This window comes from Barbus barbus (assembly GCF_936440315.1).
Source record: "Barbus barbus genome assembly, chromosome: 37".
In the NCBI taxonomy this organism is placed as follows: Eukaryota; Metazoa; Chordata; class Actinopteri; order Cypriniformes; family Cyprinidae; genus Barbus; species Barbus barbus.
Window position 1 is genome coordinate 5,509,752 of NC_136715.1, and position 26,636 is coordinate 5,536,387.

General features: G+C 36.8%; 2 protein-coding genes across 2 annotated transcripts; both read left to right on the forward strand.

Moving 5' to 3' along the window:
- The first annotated feature begins 413 nt into the window (after positions 1-413).
- Positions 414-13,341, forward strand: LOC306857289 (Krueppel-like factor 15). The gene is made up of 3 exons (XM_079397166.1): positions 414-578; positions 8,046-9,052; positions 10,929-13,341. Exons 2-3 carry the CDS (start codon positions 8,100-8,102, stop codon positions 11,095-11,097), a joined length of 1,122 nt encoding a protein of 373 aa, XP_079253292.1. The 5' UTR covers positions 414-578; positions 8,046-8,099; the 3' UTR covers positions 11,098-13,341.
- A 2,160-nt stretch (positions 13,342-15,501) lies between these two features.
- LOC306857147 (ETS domain-containing protein Elk-4-like) lies at positions 15,502-24,869 on the forward strand. Its single transcript, XM_079396885.1, has 6 exons — positions 15,502-16,036; positions 17,128-17,444; positions 19,207-19,911; positions 20,876-21,073; positions 22,758-22,874; positions 24,129-24,869. Exons 2-6 carry the CDS (start codon positions 17,238-17,240, stop codon positions 24,228-24,230), a joined length of 1,329 nt encoding a protein of 442 aa, XP_079253011.1. The 5' UTR covers positions 15,502-16,036; positions 17,128-17,237; the 3' UTR covers positions 24,231-24,869.
- Positions 24,870-26,636: the final 1,767 nt, after the last annotated feature.

Here is a 26,636-nt window from a genome sequence, read left to right on the forward strand (position 1 = left end):
AATAAATAAATAATTAAATACATAAAGAAATAAATAAACAAGAGAAAATGACAGCTAGGTAGCAGTAAATAGCAGTATTTTTTTATGATAACTATATTTTTTATATGATAAAATGTATCCTTTAACTTTCAAACATTTCATTTAAATTTTCTTGAAACTACCAGTTGAGTTGGATGTTGCATTTTCAAAAAAAACATTTTTTATTATTATTTTATATTACAATTATGGATGCATTTAAAACAGTTTTATTTTTATGCCTCTTTTTTTCTTTTTTTTTTTTGCTTTCGTTGGATGTTTTTTCTATTTTATGAATAATTCATGACTCCTTTTACTCTAACCAATGACGTACCTCGTTTTGGTGCGAGCCCCCGCCACGCAGCCAATCAGAAGCGAGGAATCGGATCCGTGCCCTCGAGTGCATTGCTATGCGTGTCATGTGACAGTCCTCCGTGAGAAATGCCAACATGGAACCGTGGCAAGGACGATGTTCTTCCCAACAATAACATTGAAAGGGACATCTGGATTCATCCTATGTCATACATCCACAATCCGGACATTGCAATCCATATTTACACGAGGTAATGAGGCATGCATATGTCGTTTTACGTAGCAAACCGAAGTCGATTTTTTAAACAGAGGGTCAGATTCGATCCAAATGACCCCACTTTGTTGAACTTGACACCTGTTTCTGGGAAGGTTGTCGCCGTGTTGTGCAACAGCGGCAGTTTTGCTCGGCTGTGTGTTGAGAGCATGTGTGCAGGCCTGTTTTCCTGCCCTGCTGACGCACTTTTGTGAAGCACATGTCTAGTGCCTCGTGTGTGTGCTGTAGTTGAGCATCGGTGCAGTGTTTATGCAAGTTGGATTCTAGTTTCCCCCGGAATTGGTTTAGTGTGCATTGTGATTTGTTGTGATGGCGATTTGTGTTGTTATGGTGTTTTGAACAGCCCCTCCTCTTTCTAGCCCAGAAACCTCGGTACTGTAATGATGAGCATGGGCGCATGTAAATATCCTCCTGAGACCCAGCTATGAGTTTTGGCCTCTGTAGTGGACATTCCATTTCAGTGAATTTCTCTGAGACCTCACATGTCACAGTTGTAAGTCTGGATGTCCTGTACAGAGCACATTCAGGGCTTTTTAGAGATACTAAATGATTGGACGTTTCACCAGGACCACACCCTCTCATAGGTCTTTAAAGATGGCTAAATTTAATTTAGTGAAACATTTTACATCCTTATGGAAATATGATTATATTTTGTAATTGTCATTTAAATCTGAATATTTTTCTAATTGTTTGTCATAAAGCAACATCACAGGAAAATGTTATGGGTTTTCAAATTCAAATATGACATCATTTCATACATGTCCACTGTGGAGGACACCAGGACTAAAATTATGTTTATGATGCATTTTGGGAGACATGACAATTGAATAGGAAAATTAATTATATATCTATTTTGTTATGAAATATTAGATATTATTATGAAAATCTGGCCAATTATTACTCCCATTATGACAATTATTTTTTCAGCATGCTTTCCCAACAGCAATCCATTAATATGCAAATTAGATATAGTATAGGACCAGTTTATGGAAATTTGTACAGACATATTGCATAAAACAAAATGGTATATCAAATAATTTTATGTATTTTATAACATAGTTGAGAATCATCCTTAAACAAAGTTTAGAAGAAAAAAATCCTGAAACCTAAAAATGTATTGGTGATTTTTTTTGTTGGGGGTCTCAGGAGGATATTGGCTATTTTGACACTTAAAATGCATTCTTCATTGCAAAAGATCGAAACATCACACCAGGTGTATGCTAACCTAACTGAATACAGACCTGACTTAATTTTAATGAGCCATTTTGTAAACGGGGTGGATTTATAAATTAAGTTACACATCAAAAATTGTCCAAGTATTTTTCTTTCATGCTGGAAAAAAAGTAAAATAAAAATAGTGAAGTAAAAAAATACCTGTCAAGTATGTTAGTAATTTTTCTCCGAATTGTATACATTTATATATACAGTGCCTTGAAAAGGTTTTTGCCCCCTTCCTGTTTTGTTAATTTTTTTGCATGTCACAATTAAAAGATTCAGATCATCAAACACATTTTAATATTACACAAAGATAACCCAGTAAATACAAAATGCAGATTTGAAACAATGATTTCATCTATTAAAGAAACACTTAGTTAAACAGTTGAGTTTTACCGTTTTTGAATCCATTCAGCCGATCTCCGGGTCTGGCGGTAGCACTTTTAGCTTAGCTTAGAGCATTAAAGAGTTTCGATAACCTTCCTATTTAAAGCTTGACTCTCCTGTAGTTACATCGTATACTAAGACCGACGGAAAATGAAAAGCTGCGGTCGAAACTCTTTAATGCTCTAAGCTAAGCTAAGCTAAAAGTGCTACCGCCAGACCCAGAGATCGGCTGAATGGATTCAAAAACTGTAAAACTGAACTGTTTAACTCTAGGGGAGTTGTAAACTTAGCCTATTTCCAAAAAAGTGGTTCCTTTTAAGGGAAAAAAGCTGTCCAAACCTGAAAAAGCAATTGCCCCCTAAATCTAATAACTGGTTGTGCCACCCTTTGCAGCAACAATCGAGCATTTGCGATAATGAGTCTTTCACATCACTGTGCAGGAATTTTAGCACTCTCTTTGCAGAATTGTTTTAATTCAGCCACATTGGAGGGTTTTCAAGCATGAAATAACTGTTTAAGGTCATGGCACAGCATCTCAATTAGATTTAAGTCTGGACTTTGACTTGGCCACTCCAAAACTTTAATTTTGTTTTTCTTGAGCCATTCAGAGATTCAGAGACTTGCTGGTGTGTTTGGGATCATTGTCCTGCTGTATAACCCAGGTGCGCTTGAGCTTGATGTCACAAACTGACGGCCGGACATTGTCCTTCAAGATTTTCTGATAGAGTGCAGAATTCATGGTTCCAGCAATTATGGCAAGTCATCCAGGTCCTGAAGCTGCAAAGCAGCCCCAGACCATCACACTACCACCACCATGTTTGACTGTTGGTATGATGTTCTTTTTATGAAATTCTGTGTTGGTTTTACGTCAGATGTAACGGGACACACACCTTCAAAAAAAGTTAAACTTTTGTCTCATCAGTCCACAGAATATCTGCCCAAAAGTCTTGGGGATAATAAATATATGTTTTGGGCAAATGTGAGACGAGCCTTTGTGTTCTTTTTGGTCAGCAGTGGCTTTTGCCTTGGAACTCTCCCATGGATGCCGTTTTTGCCCAGTCTCTTTCTTTTTGTTGAATCATGAACACTGACCTTAATTGAGGCAAGTGAGGCCTGCAGTTCTTTAGATGTTGTTCTGGGTTCTTTTATGACTTGACCTGGATGAGTCGTTCTTGCACTCTTGGAGTAATCTTGGTAGGCCGGCCACTCCTGCGAAGGTTCACCACTGCTCCAAGTTTTCTCCATTTGTGGATAATGGCTCTGACCATGGTTCGCTGGAGTCCCAAAGCCTTAGAAATGGCTTTATAACCCTTTCCAGACTGATACATGTCAACTATTTTGTTTCTCATCTGTTCTTGAATTTCTTTAGATCGCAACATGATGTGTTGGCTTTAAGCATGCATCACTTTCTCAGACAGGTTCTATTTAAGTGGTTTCTTGATTCATCAGATCTGGCAGTAATCAGGCTTGGGTTTGGCTAGTGAAATTTAACTCCGCTTTCTAAAATAACTGTGATTAATCACATTATTTTGACATTAATATATTAATCACATGATTTAACAGGAGGGGGCAATTAATGTTTCATGTAGGGCCAGGTAGGTTTGGACAACTTTTTTCCCTTAATAAATGAAAACATAATTTAAAAACTGCATTTTGTATTTATTTGTTTACTTATTTACTTGCATTATCTCTGTGAAATATTAAAATTTGTTTGATCTGATTTTTTTTTTTATTATATATATTTGTGTATGTCTTTGTCTATACAGATATTATATATTAATTCTATTTTTTTCTATTAAGCTAGGCAACAATTTCTTATATATATACATTGCCCTCCAAAAGTTTGGAAACACCTGGCAAAGTTTTGGGCGATATCAGCATAAACCTTATCATTTTTAGGTGCAAATACATTAAAGTAACTTGACATTATCATCGAAGACCGTCAATAAAACATGTAAAATATACATATATATTAGGGATGCACATATATTTTGCATATATTAAAATGCAAAAATGTTAACCGATAATTAAGTTCTTCTCATGGCCGATACCGATAAATTCATATTTTTATATTATAATTTTCATATAATCTGCAGTTTGTGCACCCAGGAGAATACAAAATCTAAGATTCACTGATTAAACTGATATTTTAGTTGCTCTGGCCTAACTATAGCAAACATCAGTCTTGACTCTTCAAATGTTTTTTATTTTTTGTGTAAGGCACCACAATACTTTGTAATAGAAATGGTTTAACAGAATTATGACAGAACTATGGTTTATCTGCAATTAACAACTCATTAACAACAAATTTATATTCAAATATTTAATGCATAAAGAAATGCATCTATTCAACGCTTTTAGTGCACGAGGATGAGAAAGTTATATAGTCTTTAAGCAGTGTTGGGAGTAAGGCGTTACAAAAGTAATGCATTACAATAACGTATTACTATTTGCTGTAACGCAGTAGTGTAAGGCATTACTAATCAATTTTCAGTAATATTCCCGCAGCAGCAGGATCTTTCTTTAGATATATTTATCATGTCTGTAAAGCATGTATTTCGGTTAATTTTTGTGAATGAACGACAGTCGCGCATCACAGATCAGATTTCATTTATCACCTGAGGAGAGAGTCGAGCTGACTGACAAGAGTGAGGTGAAAAAGACAAGACGATGGCAGAAGAGTTTCAAAACGAAATGTAAAAGCGTCTGTTTTAAAAATATTTTTCGATTTTGAAAAGCCTGTTGACCTGCCATTTATCTAAGGTGATATTGGAAGGTCTATTTATTTATTTATTTTTTAAACATTCGTTTCTCATTTAGCCTATTTTGTTCTGATTTTTATTTGATTTAAACTGTGATATTTTTCCCATTATTTTACATCAAGGTGTATGCAGTCCTTGCCTCAAAACTTTCCATCTCACTAATAAACGTTCTACGTTTTATAATTATTTGTTCCTCAGTCTTTACTGATTTTCAGTTTTGTATAGGCCTACCATGCATATTTAAAATTTGTAAGCTATCTGTTATTTTATATTAGGCATATAGCATGGTGCATTTTTATTCGTTTTGTTAATAAAAGTTAGCTATATGTTCTATGTTGTATGTTGTAATTGATGCCGAATTGCCGTTAATTTAAAAGTAAAAATAAAATACGCACGGTGCTTTTACAAGCTATTTAAGCAAAGGAAAGTGAGAAAACTCAAGCGAACTAAAAACAAACAACTGCTTGACGCCGAATTGCCACTAATTTAAAAGTGAAAATAAAATGCGCACAGAGCTTACAAGCTATTTAAAACCGAAGGAAAGCGAGGAAAAGAGAGAAGACTCAAACGACGTCCACCCCCCATCCACCGAGGTGATACCGGTAAGGTGTTGACACGTCGATTAACCAGTGGGAAAATTTCCTCACTGTCACAACCCTACTTGATGCCTTTTTTCCTCCTTTCGGAATCCTTGCTGAACACGTGTTGGAAATAGCAATGGCATTGTCTTCCTCTGCCACCGAGAAAAACTTCCAGACCGCCGAAGACATATTCGCAAATGATGACGTAATGAGCACAACACATGCTGAGAGTCACTGCAGTTTGACGCTGCAATCACTTGCACTCGGAAAGAAGATGAATCTCAGATAAATCAGACTGATTGATTGATTTACCAGCAAGCATACGTTATCGGATCTAGTTATCGGATTTAATGTATTTATCGGAGCAATAAAAATGACGTCATTTTCTCTCATATCGGGCGATAATTTATCGGTCCGATAAATATCGTGCATCCCTAATAAATATATACATACAGTATATACCTGAAATGTATACATATCTATATATACAGTGCCCTCCAAAAGTATTGGAACAGTAAAGACAAAATTGCTCTGTTGGCTGTGGAGTCAAGACATTTACAAATATGATTAAAAGATGAATATGAGACAAAATTACAGAATGTCACATTTTATCATTGGGTGATTCAACACACAGATGTTTTACCAGCTAAGAAGTTCATCACTTTTAGAGTTTCATCCCTCTATCTGATGTGAGCATAAGTATTGGAACAGTTGCCTCACAGGCCTTTCTAAGTGATCAGCTGTGTCCTGTTGCATTCATTCTTCAGATATTAAAAGCAGGGAATGTTGTATCAATTATGTCCATTACTTCTGTATTCTGAATCTTGCATTCGATGATGACACACACAAACCAGGATGAAGATGAGTGAGCTGACTTTGAGAGAAAAGCAAGCAATTTGGAGGTCATGGAGAAATCAAGAGTTTGGAAACCTCCAGCGACACCGGCAACCAACAAGGACCTGATCAGCTGAGAAAACAACAGTAGTTGATGACAGACAAATCATAAACGCTTTGAAAATTAACCCTAAAAGACTGAAGCTGGGGTGATGCTCTGACAAACTACTGTCCTCAGGAGACTTTGACACAGAATTACAGATGCTACACAGCAAGATGCGAACCTATGACCAGCAACTGAAATAGAAAGGCAAGATTAGAGTTAGCAAAAAAGCACAAAGGTGAGCCAGAAGAGTTTTGGAACTGTGTTTATGGACCGATGAGACAAAGATGAACCTTTATCTAAGTGATGGGAAAGCAGAAATGTGGAGAAAAAAATGGAACTGCAAATGATCCCAAGCATAGAGCCTCATCTGTAAAGCATGGTGGAGGTGGTGTCATGGCATGGGCATGCATGGCTGTCTCTGGAACAGGCCCTCTCAACTTTACTGATGACTTAATGTATGATGACAGTAGCAGAATGAATTTGGAAGGGTACAAAACCATCTTGCCTACCAATATTCAAGAAAATGCCACCAGATTCTTTGTGAAGTGCTTCATATTGCATCAGGACAATGACCCAAAACACCCTGCCAGTTCAGTCAAGGAATTGATAAGGGCAAAGAAATGGAAAGTCTTAGATTGCCCAAGTCAATCTCCAGATTTAAATCCGATTGAACATGAATTTCACCAGCTGAAGAAGAGAGTAAAGGCAGAAACTCCCCAAAACAAGCAACAATTGGAATTGACTGCATTAAAGGCCTGGAAAAGTATTTCAAAGGATGAGACCAAGAGTCTGGAGATGTCTATGGGTCACAGACTCACTGCTGAGATTGTGCACAAGGGATCTGCAACTAAATAATAGCTTTTAATCTTTTATATCTGCCTTATGTTCAACTGTCCCAATACTTACGTGGGAAGTCGTGGCCTAATGGTTAGAGCGTCGGACTTGTAATCCAAAGGTTGCGGGTTCGAGTCTCCGGCCGGCAGGAATTGTAGGTGGGGGGAGTGAATGTCCAGCGCTCTCTCCACCCTCAATACCACGACTGAGGTGCCCTTGAGCAAGGCACCGAACCCCCAACTGCTCCCCGGGCGCTGCAGCATAAAATGGCTGCCCACTGCTCCGGGTGTATGTTCATGGTGTGTGTGTATTCACTGCTGTGTGTGTGCACGTAGGATGGGTTAAATGCAGAGCACGAATTCCGAGTATGGGTCACCATACTTGGCTGAATGTCACTTCACTCACTCACTCACTCACCCACTCACTTATGCTCACATCAATGAGTGGGATGAACTCTAAAAGTGCTGTTCTTTTTATTTGGTGAAACATCTATGTGTTGAAACAGCTAATAATAAAATGTGACATTCTCTAATTTTGTCTCATATTCATCTCATATATACATACATAGTTCTTCCCTTATGATTTTTAGAATGAAATGTGGCATGGAAATATGAAATATACTTGCTTTATTTTTAGTGTGTTTAAAGTGTTCAAATACTTTAGCGTGCTACTGTACTTCACTGCTTCTCCTCAATATTCAATTTCCATCTTCTTTTTTGTCGCAGTGTTTACAAATCGTGGCAATACCTTCAGCCTTCCTCTGATCTGCACACCAACAAATGGTCTCCATAAGTGACAAAGCGGTGGCCACTGCTAATGAATCGTTTGCGGACCATGCCTTGGCCACCTTGCCCTGCGTGGAAGTGGGCAGCAGTGAGAGCAGCGAGAGGGGCAGCTCCATCTCATGCTCCAGTCCCGAAACCGGAGATGCTGGAGCTCAACTCAGCTACGGTCCAGGTGAGGAAGATGAGGACGATGGATCGCTGCAGATCTTTTTAGACTCCACTGAGGAGATGCTGACTCAGCCGCCCAAGCTGCTTGATTTTATACCCCAGCTCTCCAGCACCTTCTCGCCAACCCTGGAGGACATTGAGGAGTTCTTGCTGGGGAAGATGGAGCTTCTGAGTGATGCTCCTCTGAGTCCGGAGGAAAAGTCAAAGGAGGATGAGCCTCCCATACAGCCGTCTTCCCCCGGGGATGCAGAGCCGAAATCCACCCCAACCACAATGCCTCCTGCCGCTCAGAGTGTTAACACCATGGCTAGTGCTGCGCCGGTGCTCGTCGGTGCTCCGTTTATGCTTCAATTACAACCTCTCCAGCTAAGCCACACCCTCCCACAGCCAGACGCCCAATCGGGTGTGGCCAACGGGCTCCGGGTGGCCCATCTGGTGCTCGGTGTCCAAGGGGCACAGAACATTACCCTTCTTTCACCGCAGGTGCCCTCAGCAACTCTCCTCCCCATTGTGGGCGAGGCCGTCAACCAAGACCAAAAGTATGTGAAGATCGCTCCCCTGCCCATTGCCGTCAGGGCGGTCGGAATCGCGGGCGCAGGCCTGGTCAAAGCCATCACCCCACGTCCATCCAGCACCTCCACGGAAACCTTGCGGGTACATAAATGCTCTCACCCTGGGTGCGAGAAGATGTACACCAAGAGCAGCCACCTGAAGGCTCATTTCCGCAGACACACGGGAGAGAAACCCTACCTGTGCAGCTGGCCAGACTGTGGGTGGAGGTGAGCACTGAAACTGGACTTTTATTCATGAAAATAATCAACATGAAATTGAGATATCTGTCAGTGATGATAACCACATTAAAATTGATCCTATTTGCTCTTGTAATTGTCAAGTCACATTTACTTGTATAGCATTTTGAAACAAAACCGATCAGATTTCAAAGTTGCAATGTTCCTCAGTTATGAAATTAATACAATTTCAGAAGCTCTAAAAAGACAATAGTGTCATTGTTCAACTCAGTTCAAAGGTGATTCAAATTAGTTCAATAACAGTGTGAATGTTGCAAAGTTTAGTAGTTCAGCTCCAAAGAAGATAACAGTGTCGTTACATGCTGTTTTGGTCTAATTGTGTAAGATTCATTGGTGCACAAAAAATATTTCTTCATAATCTTTCATAAAAATCTGCTCCATGTCTAAAACAACTTCTCTGTTTGGCTGCTGTCATCTATGCCTGGTAACATAGGATTGAACAAGATGTTTAAATATGTTTGAAAGAAGTCTATTATGCTCACCAAGGCTGCATTTGTTTGATCAAACATATGGTAAAAACAATCCTATTGTGAAATATTAACCCAGACAACGATTAGTTCTGTGAAGCAAAGCAAAACCAATGTTACACCATATCTACACCGGATGCGAGTGGCGCAACAAAATATATAAAACTCATTATAATCAGTGATGCTGTCTACACCGGACGTGAGCGGCGCGACACGATAAATCCCCGACAGAAAACTGCTGCTGCGTTCTATTTATGACATATTGACACAAAATTCAAACAATTTTCAACGGTCTCTTTGTCGCATTCAGTGTAGACAGACTTTAGCTGTTGCGGCGCAGCAACTGTCGCATCCGGAGTAGATACGGTGTCACTCACCTATCGAGAAGAACCAAAGCAACCTCGGCATCCGATCGCAGGCCTTTCGCTCCTCGAGTTCTCTCTAGCGCTGGAAGGCTGATCCGATATTTGCACAGGTCCTACTTCTTGCCTTATCGTAAGCCTTCTTTTGTTCCGCAGAAGTTTTCCTCTTTTGTTTTTTGCCTTTCTGTCGCTTGGCTCGGCTAATGTCCGTCCTGTGCACTGAACGCTCTCTCCTCGGCATCATGAGTAGACACGCCCCTTACTGCTGATTGGCTGCAAGTTTGTTTTGGTACTCGGCCCAGACTCAGTTTTCTAAAGCGTTTTTGAAAAAATGCATACCCCACGTTTAACTTGTTGGTTATTAGCGTGAATATTGGCTGTTTATTATTACTTAAAAAGCACATATTAATATCTTATTCTGCAAAATCTTATTCTAAATCCTTAATCCTACAATTCTGAAACTTAACAACTACTTTACTAAGTATTAATAAGAAGTAATTAGGAGTATTTTGAGGCAAAAGTCATAGTTAATAGTAATCTAAAGTGTGATCTGGATTTACGTAGTTACTTGAATTAGTAACATGTCTATCCTTGTATCATTAACTTGTCGAGGTTGATATTGGATTTAGAAAGTAATTAGTAATAAGTAATTAAATACTTTTTGGAGAGAGTCATTTGTAGAGTAATCTAATTACACTGTTGAAGATGTAATTACTAACTAGTAATTAATTACTTTTTTTTAGAGTAACTTACCCAACACTGTTGGTGAGCATCATAGACTTCTTTCAAAAAGATTTAAAAATCTTGTTCAATCCTATGTTATCTGCCAAACAGAAAATTAAAAATTATGAAATCTCATGAGCAAGTCATAGAAATTAATTAGTTGACTAGTGTGGGAGCCTTGTAAATGGGCTGTGAGCTGTTTAACATCAAATCCTGTAACGGGGCTAATTAAATTATTTTTTTTCCAGAGTTGTGAGCTGATGTGTATGTCCTGCTGTGTTTTGTGCTTTAAAGGTTCTCTCGCTCTGATGAGCTGTCCCGCCATCGGCGGTCTCACTCGGGAGTCAAGCCTTATGAGTGCACAATGTGTGACAAAAAGTTCGCCAGGAGCGACCACCTGTCCAAACACACCAAGGTGCACCGGGGTCCTCGCGCCGGCAGACTGGTCAGGGCAAACGTCTGATCCCCGGATAAACCTGGAGTCTGAGAGGGAAAGCTATGATATCTAAACGGGCTCACAAGCTTATAACCCTCCGCCTTCATTTTTGTCTCTGTTTCCTCACCTATTTTTTTTATCGTTTATCCTGATGTTTGGTTATCTTGGTGCTACAGTAAGCTAACTTGAAACTCAGGGATGTGATTGTTAAGCTCAAATCAGATTTCTGGCTTTTTTTGTGGGCTGAAGTAAAGCTCCCAGTCGATTTGATCACGTTTTGTCCTTCGCTGGTGTAAAGCTACAGGTTGAGCTGCAACAGCTTTCGAGATCTGTTCTTATTGCCTTTAAACCAAGCTTGCAGGAAGTCTGGAGATCTAAAGAGCAATATGGAGTATAATTTGAAGAAAAAAAATGTCCTGTACAGTTTGTGAATATTGTGTTATAGATCTAACCAGGTGAAAATGTACAAGGAAAACAGTATTTTGGTCGACTCTAGCACGTTAACTGAAGCAAGAATACTGCAGAATTTCCCTTAAATTAAGACAATATGCACTATTATTTAGGCTATGATATTATGCATTATCAAACATGGCCTCTATCAGGGCGAATCTCAAGAAAAATGCAATATTTAGTCATATTTTATCCAAAAATATTAAGTAAAACAAAAAATTATGTTTTACTTGTTTGTTGCATAAAAAATATATATATTTTTGGTGACATTGTTTTTATGACTGTTAAGTATATTTAATTCTCAAAATTATCAGTAGCCATGCAAAAACAATGAATTTATGAATTTAAATTAATGAATTACCGTATTACTCAAAGAAATATATATTTAATTTGTAAAGTACAATTGTAAGTGTACACTATGAATTAGTTATTGAAATTAATGTATACATATTTCTATTATCAAAACAAAAAATGATAACTGTGTTACAGTCATGAGAATGAGTTTTTGCAGAGAATTTGGGGTGGAAATGCACTTAATTGTCATGAAAATAATGTCACAATATGAAAAAAAGTCATTTTTTTTAATTGAATTATTTTATTTTGACATTTCTGCATGAGATTAATCTCTTTTAAAATGAATTCTTATGTAATGTAAAATTAGGTCCGATGCAGGTATTTGTGACATGTGACAGTGTTTTAAAAAATATTTAAGTTTTTACATTTTTACTTTAGTCCCCGCCCCTCCCCCCTTGCGCAAACTCAATCGAAATATCCAGAATTTTCTTGGCCCAATCACATCCCTGCGCCAGCTGAAAGGTATTTATGCATCAAGTTGCTTTCCACGTTTTTTTTCTCGTGCCTCATCTCTCTCAGTCTGTTGAGAGCGTATGCCAAACCGGGCTCCACGGGGCCGTGGATAACATCACTACATGTATGGATGAACTTATGTACTGTAAAACATATAAGCTAGAAGCAATTTTCTCTTCGATCTGTAATCACACAAAGAGAATTGTTTCCTTTATGTCGTCGTAATGTGCTTTGCATTAGATAAATGCATTTTTTTCTACTTAGTGCCGTCACGGTTGATAAGCTAAATCGCTGAGGACAGGTGTTACTGTTCACAAAAACTGGCAGCTGATCGCTTCCTGTCGAAATGAAGCTATCTGGACATCATTTTACCGATACGTCACTGAAGGCTTCAACTCTGTCACTAACGGGACTGTGTTTGAGTTTCTTTTTCGAGAAGGTCATGTTAATCTACCACATGGAGTGAATTTCCTTGCCATCATCTTGCCTTTTTATATCTGGTCTTAACTACTTTATGCGATATTTCTTTCCCCCAATGTACTTAGTAGCGCATGTAGGCTTTCATGAAGTATCAGGTGCTCTACATACTTAGTATCTGGACTTATCAATACTCTGAAGTTTATAGCAGTTTCTGAATGATCACGTAGGTACATCATTTTTAATATCGGGCTGAGAGCATCCTGATTTACAGTGTTTTTCGACTAGTACTGTCATGTAAAATCTTTTTCTTGTTCTCTCTTTTTTTTGAAGAGAGATGTCTGTTTTTTGGGCTTTTATAACATCATCCTTGATTTTTCTGCCACCACCTTCATCCCAATAAAAGCGTTAAATTATTTCCTTTACCTACAACATCACATTAATGCATTAACAGTTTTCATTTACACAGACCATCCGACTATAGCTGCTCTCATGCGTATAGCTGGTCAAATTTAGGTTATATTTTGGAATATCTGAAAAAATGCTATTTTCCTATGTAAGAAAAAAAGTAAAAAAAATAAATAAATACACTTTTGGAAAAGCTGTGATATGTCACCTTTAAGGTTTAAAGTCTAATCAGCTATATAATGTATGTTCTGGGTTAAATACAAGTTAAATCTTGACATACTAACCAAGTCTGTGCAAATTCTAACCAATATTTTAACTTTTATATATTTTATAATATTTTTTTTTCTGGCAGTGTATGAAAAGCATTGTCCAATATTTTAGTATTATTTAAATACTATTACTATTATTATTTTGAGGGGTTTTTTTATTTGAAATTTTAATTAAAGTTTAAAATTAATGCTTTTGTCATTCTTATAATTTTTTTTTATTTTGGTGATTCTATTTTGTTTTGTTAGTATTTCTACTTTATTTTGTTATTTTATTTTTACATGTCATTTTCGTACGTTTTTGTTTAAATATTTAGTCATTTGTAAATATTTAGTTTTATTTTCTTCAACTTATTTTATTTCAATTAGTTTCAAAGACATTTTATTTTAGTTTTTCATAATTTTATTACGTATCATTTTATTTCAGCATTATTTGAGGTAACGAAATCTGCTGGTATATTTTCAGATTTATGTAACAATAACAATGATTGGTGCAAAGACATCACAAAGGGACTTCCACTTATGCGTAACAGCCTATCTAAGAGACGATTTAGACTTTAAAGTCTAATTATCAAACATTTTTGTATGTAAGAATTATTATTTATTTACAAAACTTATTTATAAATAAAACTATTTAGAAGAATATCTGCAAAGAATCATCCACAAAAACCTTCAAGTAAAAGCGTCAGTCACTGATCTTGTACGGTAGGAATGTTGAGCTTGTGCCTGCATTTATTTTTTTCATGTTTTTTTCTGCAGAGCTGGAATCTGTTTGGAAGGCAGAAGACTAAAATTATGCACATGGCAAATGAGTATAAATGAGACAATGTTATAAATAAATCACAGAGGGTGTGGTAATTTTTTATCCAATTGCATCAGAAGGGGGTGTCTACAAACTTTTGGCTATGTAGTGTATGGGTTGTTGACAAGTGATATACTAGATAAAAATGTTTTGTTTTGGTATTGTTTTGGGGAATGTTATTTGATATTTGTGTATACTTGTTCTTCTGAGCTTTTCATTATGTTTAATCTCCTTTTACCTTTTGCACTCCACTTATATAGTCCTGCTGTATTTTTAAAGAACACATAATAGTCTGTCTGTCCGTCTATCTGTATCTGTCTTTCAGTGCCTATCTATCTGTCTATCTGTCTGTCTGTCTGTCTGTCTGTCTGTCTGTATCTGTCTTTCAGTGCCTATCTATCTATCTATCTATCTGTCTATCTGTCTGTCTGTCTGTCTGTATCTGTCTTTCTATCTATCTATCTATCTATCTATCTATCTATCTATCTATCTATCTGTCTGTCTGTCTGTCTGTCTGTCTGTCTGTCTGTCTGTCTTTCTGTATCTGTCTTTCTGTATCTGTCTTTCTATCTATCTATCTATCTGTCTGTCTGTCTGTCTGTCTGTCTGTCTGTCTGTCTGTCTGTCTCTGTCTTTCTGTGCCTATCTGTCTGTCTATCTATCTATCTGTCTGTCTGTCTGTCTGTATTTCTGTATCTGTCTTTCTGTATCTGTCTATCTATCTGTCTATCTGTCTGTCTGTCTGTCTGTCTGTCTGTCTGTCTCTGTCTTTCTGTGCCTATCTGTCTGTCTATCTATCTATCTGTCTGTCTGTCTGTCTGTATTTCTGTATCTGTCTATCTATCTATCTATCTATCTGTCTGTCTGTCTGTCTGTCTGTCTGTCTGTCTGTATCTGTCTTTCGGTATCTATCTATCTGTCTATCTGTCTGTCTGTCTATCTATCTATCTGTCTGTCTGTCTGTCTGTCTGTCTGTCTGTCTTTCTGTATCTGTCTTTCTATCTATCTATCTATCTATCTATCTATCTATCTATCTATCTATCTATCTATCTATCTATCTATCTATCTATCTATCTTATCTATCTTATCTATCTATCTATCTATCTATCTATCTATCTATCTCAGTCTGTCAGTTCTTATCTAAATGTCAAAGTGCAATCAAACTGGATGGGTGTTATATAATATTTCATTTTTAACATTTCAATTGGAGTTTCTTTTGAACCAGGAGTAGTATTTCACATTGATAGGTAAGGCATTTTAATATGGTCATAGATGAAATGAGAGTCCATCATGAGATGATCTACATGCTTCACTGTAATTCTCATGCTGCTGAACCTACATCTTGAGGATTTTAACGCTATTCAAACTGAATGGACCTAATTTCATACAGATTCATAAAATCTGAGGCTTTGTTCTGGGGTTTTATTGAGCGCTGTTGGAGTGAAAGTGTTTAGTCTGGTGGGCTTGTTGCTTCCTGTTTTTGTATTATTGTGGTTGCAGCTAAAAATATGAGTACGTGAGAAGCAGAGACTAGCATTTCCCTTTCTCATTCTCTGCCTATTTTTGTCGTTCTCATTCTAAATAAGGCATAAAACCGCTTTAAATAGTCAAATTTATATCAGCTCATGTTAGTTTAATGAGTCTAAAGTTTGCTAAGACTCCGTTAGCTAGCAGACTAGCACGCTATGCTAGCTGACCCCCAGATCTCTTTACACGATGTAAACATACAAGAAAACAGTCTGTATTATTTATTTTTGGAGTTTAATCCATCGGAAACCACTTCAGGACCGAGTCTGGAGAGCAAAAAGCTTCTCAGGTGAGTTTGACAGACATTAGCTCGATGCTAACGAACGAAACTCATGTTCTAACAGTTTAACATTTTTAAACATTCGAGTATGTTTCAGTCACTATAGTTTAACGTATTAAGTATTGCAGAAGAATTTGAAAACTAAAACGAATGATAAATGATGTACTTTGACCCGTCTGGGGTGTTAAATGTGGTTGAATTGACGCGGAGGTTTTGCATTAACAACAATCTTCAATACGTAGTTTTATGCGAGTTTATATTGATCTTTTGGGGTTAAATGCACATTTAAGATTCATTGTCAGTGTTCTGCCAACCTTTGGTCCTGGAATTTTAAGTTAAGCCAAAAAAAAAGGCATGTGAAGGTTTCTGTATGGAAATATATGAAATCTGTAAATTGATCAAAACCGTTCAGGTGTAAATGTAGTGTTTATATTAAATATCCAGGTGTATATGATGGCAACATGCACTATTACACTGAAATTAAGTTAATTTTTAAATTAAAAGTGTAATTATGTAAATAAATAGGGTCATTTAAGGCTTTAATAAAGAAAAATAAGCAAAACAAAATGTGCATCTAATTTTTGCCTTTAAATTAAGGATGCACAATTGTCACATTTACAGTACGCATTGAACACTATCATGCAACAGGCCTCAATTTTGAGCTCAATGTAATTGGTGTTGATTTCTAGGTTCATATTGTCCTGAACTCTTTATTTAAAATTCCCAGACGTTGTCTCAGTCTGAGGAAAGCTGTCACGTCTCGCTTCTGTTTCTATATTTTTCTGTCAGATTGTATGTGGGAGACTTTTTTTCCACTTTCTTTGGCAACTACCAGCTGGATATTGGATGAGTCGAGGCAGATTTAGTTTTAATTTAAGCTGCTTACACACACAGTCGTCCTGCACTCTCCACATTGCCAGGATTAAGCTGAAGTCCAGTACCATTTGGTATTTAATATGGTGCACATATTTACCATGTTTTTCAATGGACGCTCTACGTTTGGTCTTTTAAGATTTAAGGTTCATAAAATAAGTGGTTGATGCTGGTCATTTATTTGCACCCATCTAATTGATGTAATCACATCTTGATTTTGATTTCAGCCTCTGTCGGGATATTTGCCGGAATATGCCGTGACGTGTGGGTCAGTCTGTGAGCTCGAACAGGATCCTGTTAGGTAACGTTTCCCCCACGTCTGCGAATAGAGAAGGACATGGACAGCTCAGTCACCCTTTGGCAGTTCCTGCTGCAGCTTCTGTTGGATCCCAGCAATGACCAGCTCATCTGCTGGACCAATGAGGATGGAGAGTTCAAACTGCTGCAGGCAGAGGAGGTGGCCAGATTATGGGGCGCCCGCAAGAACAAACCCAGCATGAACTACGACAAACTCAGCCGGGCTCTGCGTTACTACTACGACAAGGTGTGTATCGTCAGCAAGCATCTGAAACATCTCAGCAGTCAGCAGCTCACCTTCATGTTGGTCTAAACTTTCTTGATGTTTTGAAGAATGTGTAAGATGTGGATGGGGTTTGTCAAAATGTCAAAATACAATCATAAACTTGTGATCAATATTTCAAGTCTTTTAAAGCGGTTTAATAACTTTGTATGAGGAGTAGACTAACATTTTTGTCAGTTTTCATGGATCCTTGATTGTCTGATATAAGAACAATATTGTTTAACAGCCAATATTAGTGATATATTTATTTATTATCTCCCAATTTTTGATAATGCCACTTCCTGATTTCAGATTACTTCAGTGCTAATTTAGTTTTTGTGATGAGATATTTGATATTAGTAGATATTAGTAAAATTAAATTTTTATTAATTTTAATTAGTGAAAAGGTATTTCATACATTTATTTAGTACTAATGTTCTTTTTTGAAAGCAAAATTATTTACTTAATGACAACTGTCCTTATAAACCTGCATCGATGAAAAAAGTTCTTAAAAAGTAAACAAACTTAAATCTATAGGACTATATTTAAGATTGAACTTGGAAAAATGCTTAAAGTCGCTCTATTATAGCAACTTTCTAATTTTAAATATTCAAATTATTAATCAACTATTAATTTCAAAACAAATAATTGTTACATACTTAAGATTATAATTTTTAAATATGCCTAAATTCACTTTGATTTGGCATTGACAGAAACTAATGAAGTTAAGTAATAGTATACATATTATTTATTTAGCATTTATTAGCTATATTAAGATGGAAAATATTATTGGGGAAAACTGTGTATTGGACAACTTGTATGCTATTTTATGTATTTTCTTTTTTTGTCATTATGGAGCTTGATCATTCCAGTTTAATTAATTTCCCTTAATTTAATTATCTTAATTAAATTTTAAAATAAATTATATAAAATTATATGAAAATATAATATATAAAAACTAGAAATAAAAAAAAAATTGTTACAGATTATAATAATAATAATAAAAAATAAACATTTTTGGATGAACTCATCTTTCAGGTTTTTCTGATTTATCTGGTAAAACACCGTTATGCTCATATATTTAAATCAGTGTTTATTATAATTGCTAGCTTTCAGCCCTCTTGTCGCCCCCCACACTCTTCCATCAGTTTTGTTGTTGTAAACACACAATCAAGTCACTCTGAACTGAAACAAGAGGGTCACCGAGCCCGTTTGTGCAGTAAGGATGTCATGGCCTCTCGCTAGGAGTTTATTCTTGAGTGGGAACTGATGCTTTGGTGCGCCAGCTTTTTAAGCCTCATCTTGGCACCACAGGGCAAGAAGTATCGTTTTCCACATTCTTTCTGGTCTCTTAACACGGGTTCATTTACTTAATTGCATGTTATTTTGTTTAGTCCAAATGAGAGAGCGTAGAAGAACGCAACAGACTGGATTGTAAAAATGTACATGAGAGACGTTTTGGTTGACTTGTTTGGGTGATTGCGTAGATATTTTCAAGTTCAAGTTTATTTGTATAGCGCTTTTTACGATGCAAAGCAGCTCTATAGGAAATTAAGTTTCCACGATATATTTATATATTGCAGAACCTTAATATATTTAACTTATGGCAATATTTGGTAATTCTGTATGTTGTCTGAGCGTTGGCATCCTCTGAGGTTTCATATTTTTAGTTGTATGTAGGACAAAGTCATTCATCGACTAAAATAAACATGAATTTTCTAAAATTGTCTCTGTTTTTTCCTTGCAGAACATCATCAAAAAAGTAAACGGACAGAAGTTTGTGTATCGTTTTGTATCGTACCCTGAGATCCTAAAGGGAGATGTCATGGCCAGAATGGAGGGTGCAGACGGCGGCTCAAACGGACCTCTGCCCCTCTTCGACAAACCTGCAAACATCTCCAGGGATAAAGACAGCAAAGCCGCCCCAGACCGAGGTGCTGGAACACCGGGTCAGTCCAAATCGTCCGGTCGGAATGACTATATCCACTCTGGCTTGTATACATCCTTCACTTTGACTTCTCTGCAGTCGGGAACGCAACTTTTTAAATCCATGAAGATCGAAAATCCAGGAGAAAAGCTAATGGAGAAAAAGGCAGCCCAGGAGTCGCCCCAGCCACCCACCGTCATTAAATTTGGGACCATGCCACAGAGCAGACACACCACTCCATCTGTTATAGGGAAGCCTGAACTTCCGGTACAAACTGCCCAAGCCCTATTGCCTGCTCTGTCAGAACAGGCCAAACAGGCCGCCGTCTCGCATGTAGTGTGTGCGTTTGTGGAGAATCCCACCTCAGAGAACGCCATGATGGGCTTCCCGCTTTCAAGAATGTCTTCATCGCCACTCACGTGTTCCCAGTCGCCCTGCTCTTCTCCGATGACGGATTCCCAGGAGCTGGTGATTGACAGTGAAATTGAGTCCCTCTCCTCACAGCCTTCAGAGTTACAGCTGCAGGTATGACACTTAGTGCTGATGCCTACTTATGGAGAAGGTGGTGTTTCAAATGCTAGAAGAAAAGCAAGTAGCTTTGAGGAGTTTTTACTTTGCATTTGCTTTTTTTTTCTGAACCAGAAACATGCACAAGAAGATTTTAAAATGAATCAGGAATCTTCAGAATTCTTTAGAAAACATGCCAAATAGTGCAGAAAATGAATCTGAATAAATTTAGGGTAATTTCAAAGATGTTTCCAAAACAACAGTTATGGCCGGATGGTCGGCCCACATGATTTTTTGACACTGAATAACAGAAAAATTACAAATAACTAATGTTTTTTGAAAAATTAAAGTTGGTACATATGTGGGAGAGGTGGTACATATATATGACATTTTTTATGCATTTAAACCAATTTTTAACTGAAAAAATGCAATCGGACAGAAAATCTAGGCGTCACGTCATTGACCCATTACCATATTTTCATGACAGTATATTTATTGAACAAAAATTATTTTATTTTTCAAAATATTACAAACTTTGCTTAAGTGATTGTTTAAATAACTTAGACATTATTTAAAAAACATTATTTTTGCTGAAGTATTTGTATGAATACCGTGTGCCTTTTACCTCATGTGTGGGGTAAATGGCCCCCCTTGCCACCTCATACATTTATAACATTTTTAAGCAAAATAAACAGCTATATATATATGTTTATATATGTATGCTGTTATTTTCAATTACAGGCAATGGCTAAATTAGATTTTTTTGGCAATATTTTATGTTTATGTTGTTTATTTGTTGTAAGTGTAGCATGAATACGGCTTGAATCACTTCAAATAAGAATGTAATCATATTCTAAATGAAGAATGTGTAAAGTAAATATTAAAAACGTGTTCATCTCAAGCCTATTAAAATTCCGCAGTGTATTGAACCTCGCAAACAGAAGAACATGCTCATCTTTGTCTCCCTGTCTTGATCTATCAGGACCAGCCCACCTCTGTTTCCAAGGTACTAGTGTCTGAGATGTTTGAATCTCCACTGCGCAATCTCAGCGGAAAGTCTAAGAAACCCAAAGGCCTGGAGTTGATGCCCACGCTGGTGGTGACTAGCTCTGACCTCAGCCCTCTCAATCTGTGCAGCCCATCCCTTCATCCGGCCTCTCTCACCCCAGCCTTACTGCAGGTCAGTCTCCTCCTGACCTCCCCGTCACACATGGACAGTGCTGGGGTTTTTTTCTGTCATTGATTTGTTAGAATCATCAGACCATCAGCAGTTTTTGTCGGGTCACATTATCTATCCGTCTCACTAGAGGTATATCCTCTTGTGCAGTTATTTCCTGTTGCTGCCTCACTTCTCTTATATGCTTGTTTCACATAGATACATGTAGCCTTGCTTAGCCAGATAATTACCTTTTATCAAGTTTGGACTACTATTCTGCTTATTCTGGCCACAAACTACCCATTTAGACCGGATACAACTGCTTACCAATACACTTCCAGTTTTTGAACAGAAGTCTCTTCTGCTCACCAAGCCTGCATTTATTTGATCCAAAGTACAGCAATAACAGTACAATTTTGAAATATTTTTGCTATTTAAAATAACTGTTTGAATACATTTTTAAAATATAATTTATCAAAGCTGTATTTTTAGCTTCATTACTCAAGTCTTCAGTGCTAATAAATCAAACATTTATTATTATTATTATGTTGAAAAGAGCTGAGTAGAATTTTTTTTTTTCAGGTTTCTTTGATGAATTGAAAGTTCAGAGGAACAGCATTTATCTGAAATATATAAAAGTATTAATTTCTATAAATAAATAAAAAACCTGGCTCCAAGCTTTTGAATGGTATAGTGTACACATTACAAAAGCTTTTTATTTCAGATAAATGCTGATCTTTGGATCTTTCTATTCGTCAAAGAATCCTGAAAAATGTACTCAACGGTTTTACATATTGATAATAATAATAAAAAAAATGTTTCCAGAACAGAAAATCAGCATATCAGAATGATTTCTGAAGGATCATGTGACAATTCAGCTTTGATCACAGGAATAAATTATATTTTAAAATATATTCAAATAGAAAGCAGTTGTTTTAAATAGTAAAAATATTTAATAATATTACAGCTTTTGCTGTATTTTGGATCATATACATACATGCAGGCTTGGTGAGCAGAAGAGAATTCAATCTTACTGTTCAAAAACTATTGACTAGTAGTGTATATAAAACTAAATGACCAGCAACAGTTGCTTTTTTGTGATATTTGCAACTTTTATGTTAGAATTGCTTGTAAACCATTTTAATATGCGTAATATGCTTGCAAATGTAAGCAAGCTGTTGTAAAAATACAAAAACTGACCAATGATGATAAAAATCATCACCGTCTCTGTGATTTGGAGACACTAGAGGGCAGTAGTGCACCACTTGAACTCGTGATGATGTGCCTGGGAGACACTCATTGGCTGTTACATGATCGTGATCATATGGTGAGGTTTAGCTAGATGCTGCTTTGATGGATCACCTCGTTAAGACTGCACAATCTTTGCATTTACGAGCACTCATACAGCCAGCCCTAGAGGATCAACCTCCTGCTGTCTCTTCAGCGAGATGAAAGATGAAATATACTATAATTTAAATCTATTATTTATGGTTTTTGGGGAAATGCAGCACCCTTGCCCTGTGATTAATTCTTATTGCTTCTTAAAGTCTCATTAAGCCACTTTTAATTAAACATTTATATTTCAGGGTTATGCCTCTTGCAAATGCTTTGTGCCACGAGTATTTGGGAAGGCATCTTCTTTAATGAATGCAAGCTGGAAAGAGAGTCATTTTGTATAAAGGTCTGAAAAAGTTCATATTTGTTGCAGACACCCCTGCTGCTCACACCCAGTCCACTCCTGTCCAATATCCATTTCTGGAGCACACTCAGTCCGGTGGCACCCCTCAGTCCCGCCCGGAGACAGGGCACGCATACCCTCTTCCAGGTGAGCCCCTTGAAATTGTCTACTAAGTTAATAGACTACAATCACATCTTATTATTTGGATTCAAATCACATCATCTGAGACTACCACAGATATTCCTTTTCACCCAAAATGGTGCTGGTGCTCAAACCAGCCTGTGTTTCCACTGATTTGAGAAAGACAAAAATCATAAGCAACACGATACGGAGCTTTTAGTGAAAACCGCTTTGTTGAATATAATGGGAGTGATCTCTTTGTTCAAGGTTTAGAAAGACTGAGTTGTTCAGGATTCCCACGCTCCTGGAAATATCAGGGAATTTCAAAAGTGAAAAGTGTCATTTCCAAGCTTTGAAAAATCACACTTTTATATATATATATTTATTTGTAGTGAAGTATTTTGTAATATTATTTATATTTACAACAAATGCATTACAGTATTTTAATTATAGCATTTGTCAATGTGTTCCTTTACAAATGCTATTATAATTGTTATGGTCTTTGTATTATTGAATATTACTTTATGATTCAGTGTATGATTTAATAATTTAACAGCTTTCTTATTAACTCAAACCATCCGCACCAAAAAATGTAGATATTCTTACAACATTATCTTATTAACATTTCAAATTAGTTATATTTTTGGTCAGTTTTTATTGTCACTAAGCTTCTACTTTTTTTTTTTTTTTTTTTTTTATTAATTTTAATTTTAATTAATTAATAATTTTTTTAATTTGAGCAGTTTTAGTCCTCGTTAAACTTTTAGTTTCCAGGCAAAATTAACTTTTTCAAGTTTTGAATTTCACGTTTAAGTTTTTCCAAGTTTACATTTTTTCATCTAATATTTATACTGGTCACACTTTATTTTAAGGTCCAATTCTCACTCTTAACAAACCATTAACTACAACTTTTGCCTCAATAAATTCCTAACCTGCTGCTTATTAATAGTTAGTAAAGTAGTTGTTAAGTTTATGTATTGGGTAGGATTAGGGATGTAGAATATGTGCTTTATAAGCACTAATAAACAGCCAATATGTTAATAATGGCCATGCTAATAAGCAACTAGTTAATAGTGAGAATTGGTCCCTGTACTAAAGTGTTACCATTTATAGTATTTTAGTTGAGCTTTTTTGCAATTAATGTAATAGTTTTAGGATCAGTTAATGACAACAACACTGGTAAAATCACATTTAGACACATTGAGATGTTCACAATTAAATCATAATATTCCAGAAAGGATTCTTTAATTTTTTTCATTCTGTTTCTTTTCCTTTCATCAGTTTCCTTCTGTCCTAAGTTCCACGCAGTTCTCTGTTCCCGTGTATAACTTAGACGGCACCAACACACCCGGCCCTCTCTCACCCGACCCACAGAAGACATAAGAGGGGGACAAAGACCAGCACACTTCATCTTTGCCTCATGTTCTTGATTGATAAACACAGATTAACCTTCAACTGATCTGGCACCCTTCAGGTAACAAAGATTTACGACCACCGTTTAAGCATCAAGAGCATCCGGTTGACTCTTGAACCTTTGTGATGTCACTGATACACTGATAGTGTCTGCAGGACACTGTAAATCTTTCGTTTCTATTTTTTAATGCGCTGGTCTTCAGGGATTGGCTCTAGTGTGACTAAAGCAGATGGCTGTTGATCTGCACAGCTGCCAAAATGGGATTTCATCGTAAAGCGTCCATTGTTTGATCATTAGATTGAATTAGAAGAGCTCAAGACTTCGATCAGACGCAGAAGAGATTCTCACGTGACGTGTGTTTGTACAGCAAGGTCCTTGTTCTGCTTTGGACAAAGAGGGATCATTTTGTACATAATCCAACAAGTTCACCTCTTCTCAACTCGTGTTTGCCTTTTGTTTGGGAAGTCCTCAAACAAACCTGCCTTGCCAAGCTAAACTGCCCCTTTGCCTTGTGATTTTGATAATGGTGACCTCTGTCTTATTCCTCATGCTGCACTTACTGCCATGTATTTACAGTGTTCTGTAACCACATAAACAGCACTTAGATGAAAACAAGCTGCACTTACTAGGGCTTTTGCTCCTATACGTGTTTACTAGCCATCCAGAAAAGTAGTGAACTTAGTTGACTTATTTGACAAAATGAATGTGTCCCAGGGATGCAGTTTGTGTCTACATCTACAGTTCAGTGGATCACCCAGTTAAGCTAACTGGTGCAACCCTCAAACACTTTCCTGACGGCATTTTATTATTCGAGAGCCACATGAGCACAATCACTTTATGTAATGAATACAATCAGAATCGTCGTCAAGTTTATTTGGGATAATTCACCAAGTTATTCCAAACCTGTATGTCTTTGTTTTTCATGAGGAACACAATCTTTTGGAGAACAAATCAACAACATTGGACCCCACTGACCTTGATTCTGAGACATATAATGCAAATATCATCTTTTGTGTTCCACAGAAGAAATAAAGTCATGGAGGTTTGCAACAAAATGACATTTCATTCAATATTGGGCGAACTATCTCTTTATGAATACTGAGGCTAATGCTCAGGGCGTTCTTGATGTAACCCTCATCACTAGAAAAAACATTTTAAAATGACATCTTATAACATTAATCCCATCTTTTCTGGTGCTTTGACCATGATGCACATTTTTGAGTAGGCCAGATTGGCATCGCCCACGCTGCAATGCTTGATGGCGACTGTCTAATGAAGTGTGTTTCCAAATACGCCCCAATGCCATTGAACCATTACCGTCACACAACCAGATATGCCGCTGTGGCCATGCTTATCATGCAAATCTTTTCATATAAACCGTTTCCTCCTCTCTGAAAGACTGGAAGCCATTAGGAATGATTTCAGTTGAGTGGGAAAACCCAAGGACTTGCTTTACTCCAATAGACTGCCGATTCACCATTAATCTAATGGAGCGTACACAGCATAAAATGGAATGGAACGGCACCGGCTCAGTGCTTAAAGCCTCATCCCACCATTAGGATGGCTGGATTGCCGGAGATCGGTTGGATGTGTACCGTAACTGGATGGCTGTCTGTAGATCCCAGGCCAAATGCTCAAAACCATTCCTGCATTTGTCAGCTTTCCCGGTGTTGTGCAAGATTCAATCCCTCTGCAGAATGCAATCTACCTTGAACAACAAGGCAAAGCTGTTTGTAATGCCCAGTCAGAAGTGTCTGTCCTTGTTGCAGCTGGTTAGCATGGTACAGTTAACCCCTGCTGGTAGATTAGACCATACATTTTGTTTTTCCATTGATGGTCAGAACTGCCATGTGTTTTTGAAGGCAACACATATATTTGAGTTTGCATTATAGTAAATACATAAAGAACTTTTATAGTTACACAATTTTTATAAGTGTATAGTTTTTTTAAGGAATTAAGACTTTCATCAAGGAGGATGCAATAAATTGATCAAAAGGGACTTATAATGTAACAGTATTTCTATTTCAGATAAATCTGTTCTTCTGAATGTTCTAGTTGTCAAAGAATCTTAAAAATTCTTAACTCTTAATCTTAAAATTGTCACTTTCCCAAAAATATTAATTAGCATAACTGTTTTCAACATTGATAATAAGAGGAAATATTTTTACAACTAAATTAACATATTATATATATATATTTTTTAAAGGATCGTGTGACACTGAAGACTGGAGGAATGATGCTGAAAATTTATCTTTGCATCACAGGAATAAAATAGATTTGAAAATATATTAAAATAGAAAAGTTATTTTAAATTGTAGTAACATTTCACAATTTTACTGTTTTGTACTGTTTTGAGCATTAGTGCATAAGAGACT

Coding starts and splice junctions, on each gene's coding strand:
- LOC306857289 (XM_079397166.1), top strand. CDS start 8,100: ATGGTCTCCATAAGTGACAAAGCGGTGGCCACTGCTAATGAATCGTTT. Junction 9,053..10,928: donor TGGCCAGACTGTGGGTGGAG/GTGAGCACTGAA, acceptor TGTGCTTTAAAG/GTTCTCTCGCTCTGATGAGC.
- LOC306857147 (XM_079396885.1), top strand. CDS start 17,238: ATGGACAGCTCAGTCACCCTTTGGCAGTTCCTGCTGCAGCTTCTGTTG. Junction 21,074..22,757: donor TCACCCCAGCCTTACTGCAG/GTCAGTCTCCTC, acceptor TATTTGTTGCAG/ACACCCCTGCTGCTCACACC. Junction 22,875..24,128: donor GCACGCATACCCTCTTCCAG/GTGAGCCCCTTG, acceptor TCCTTTCATCAG/TTTCCTTCTGTCCTAAGTTC.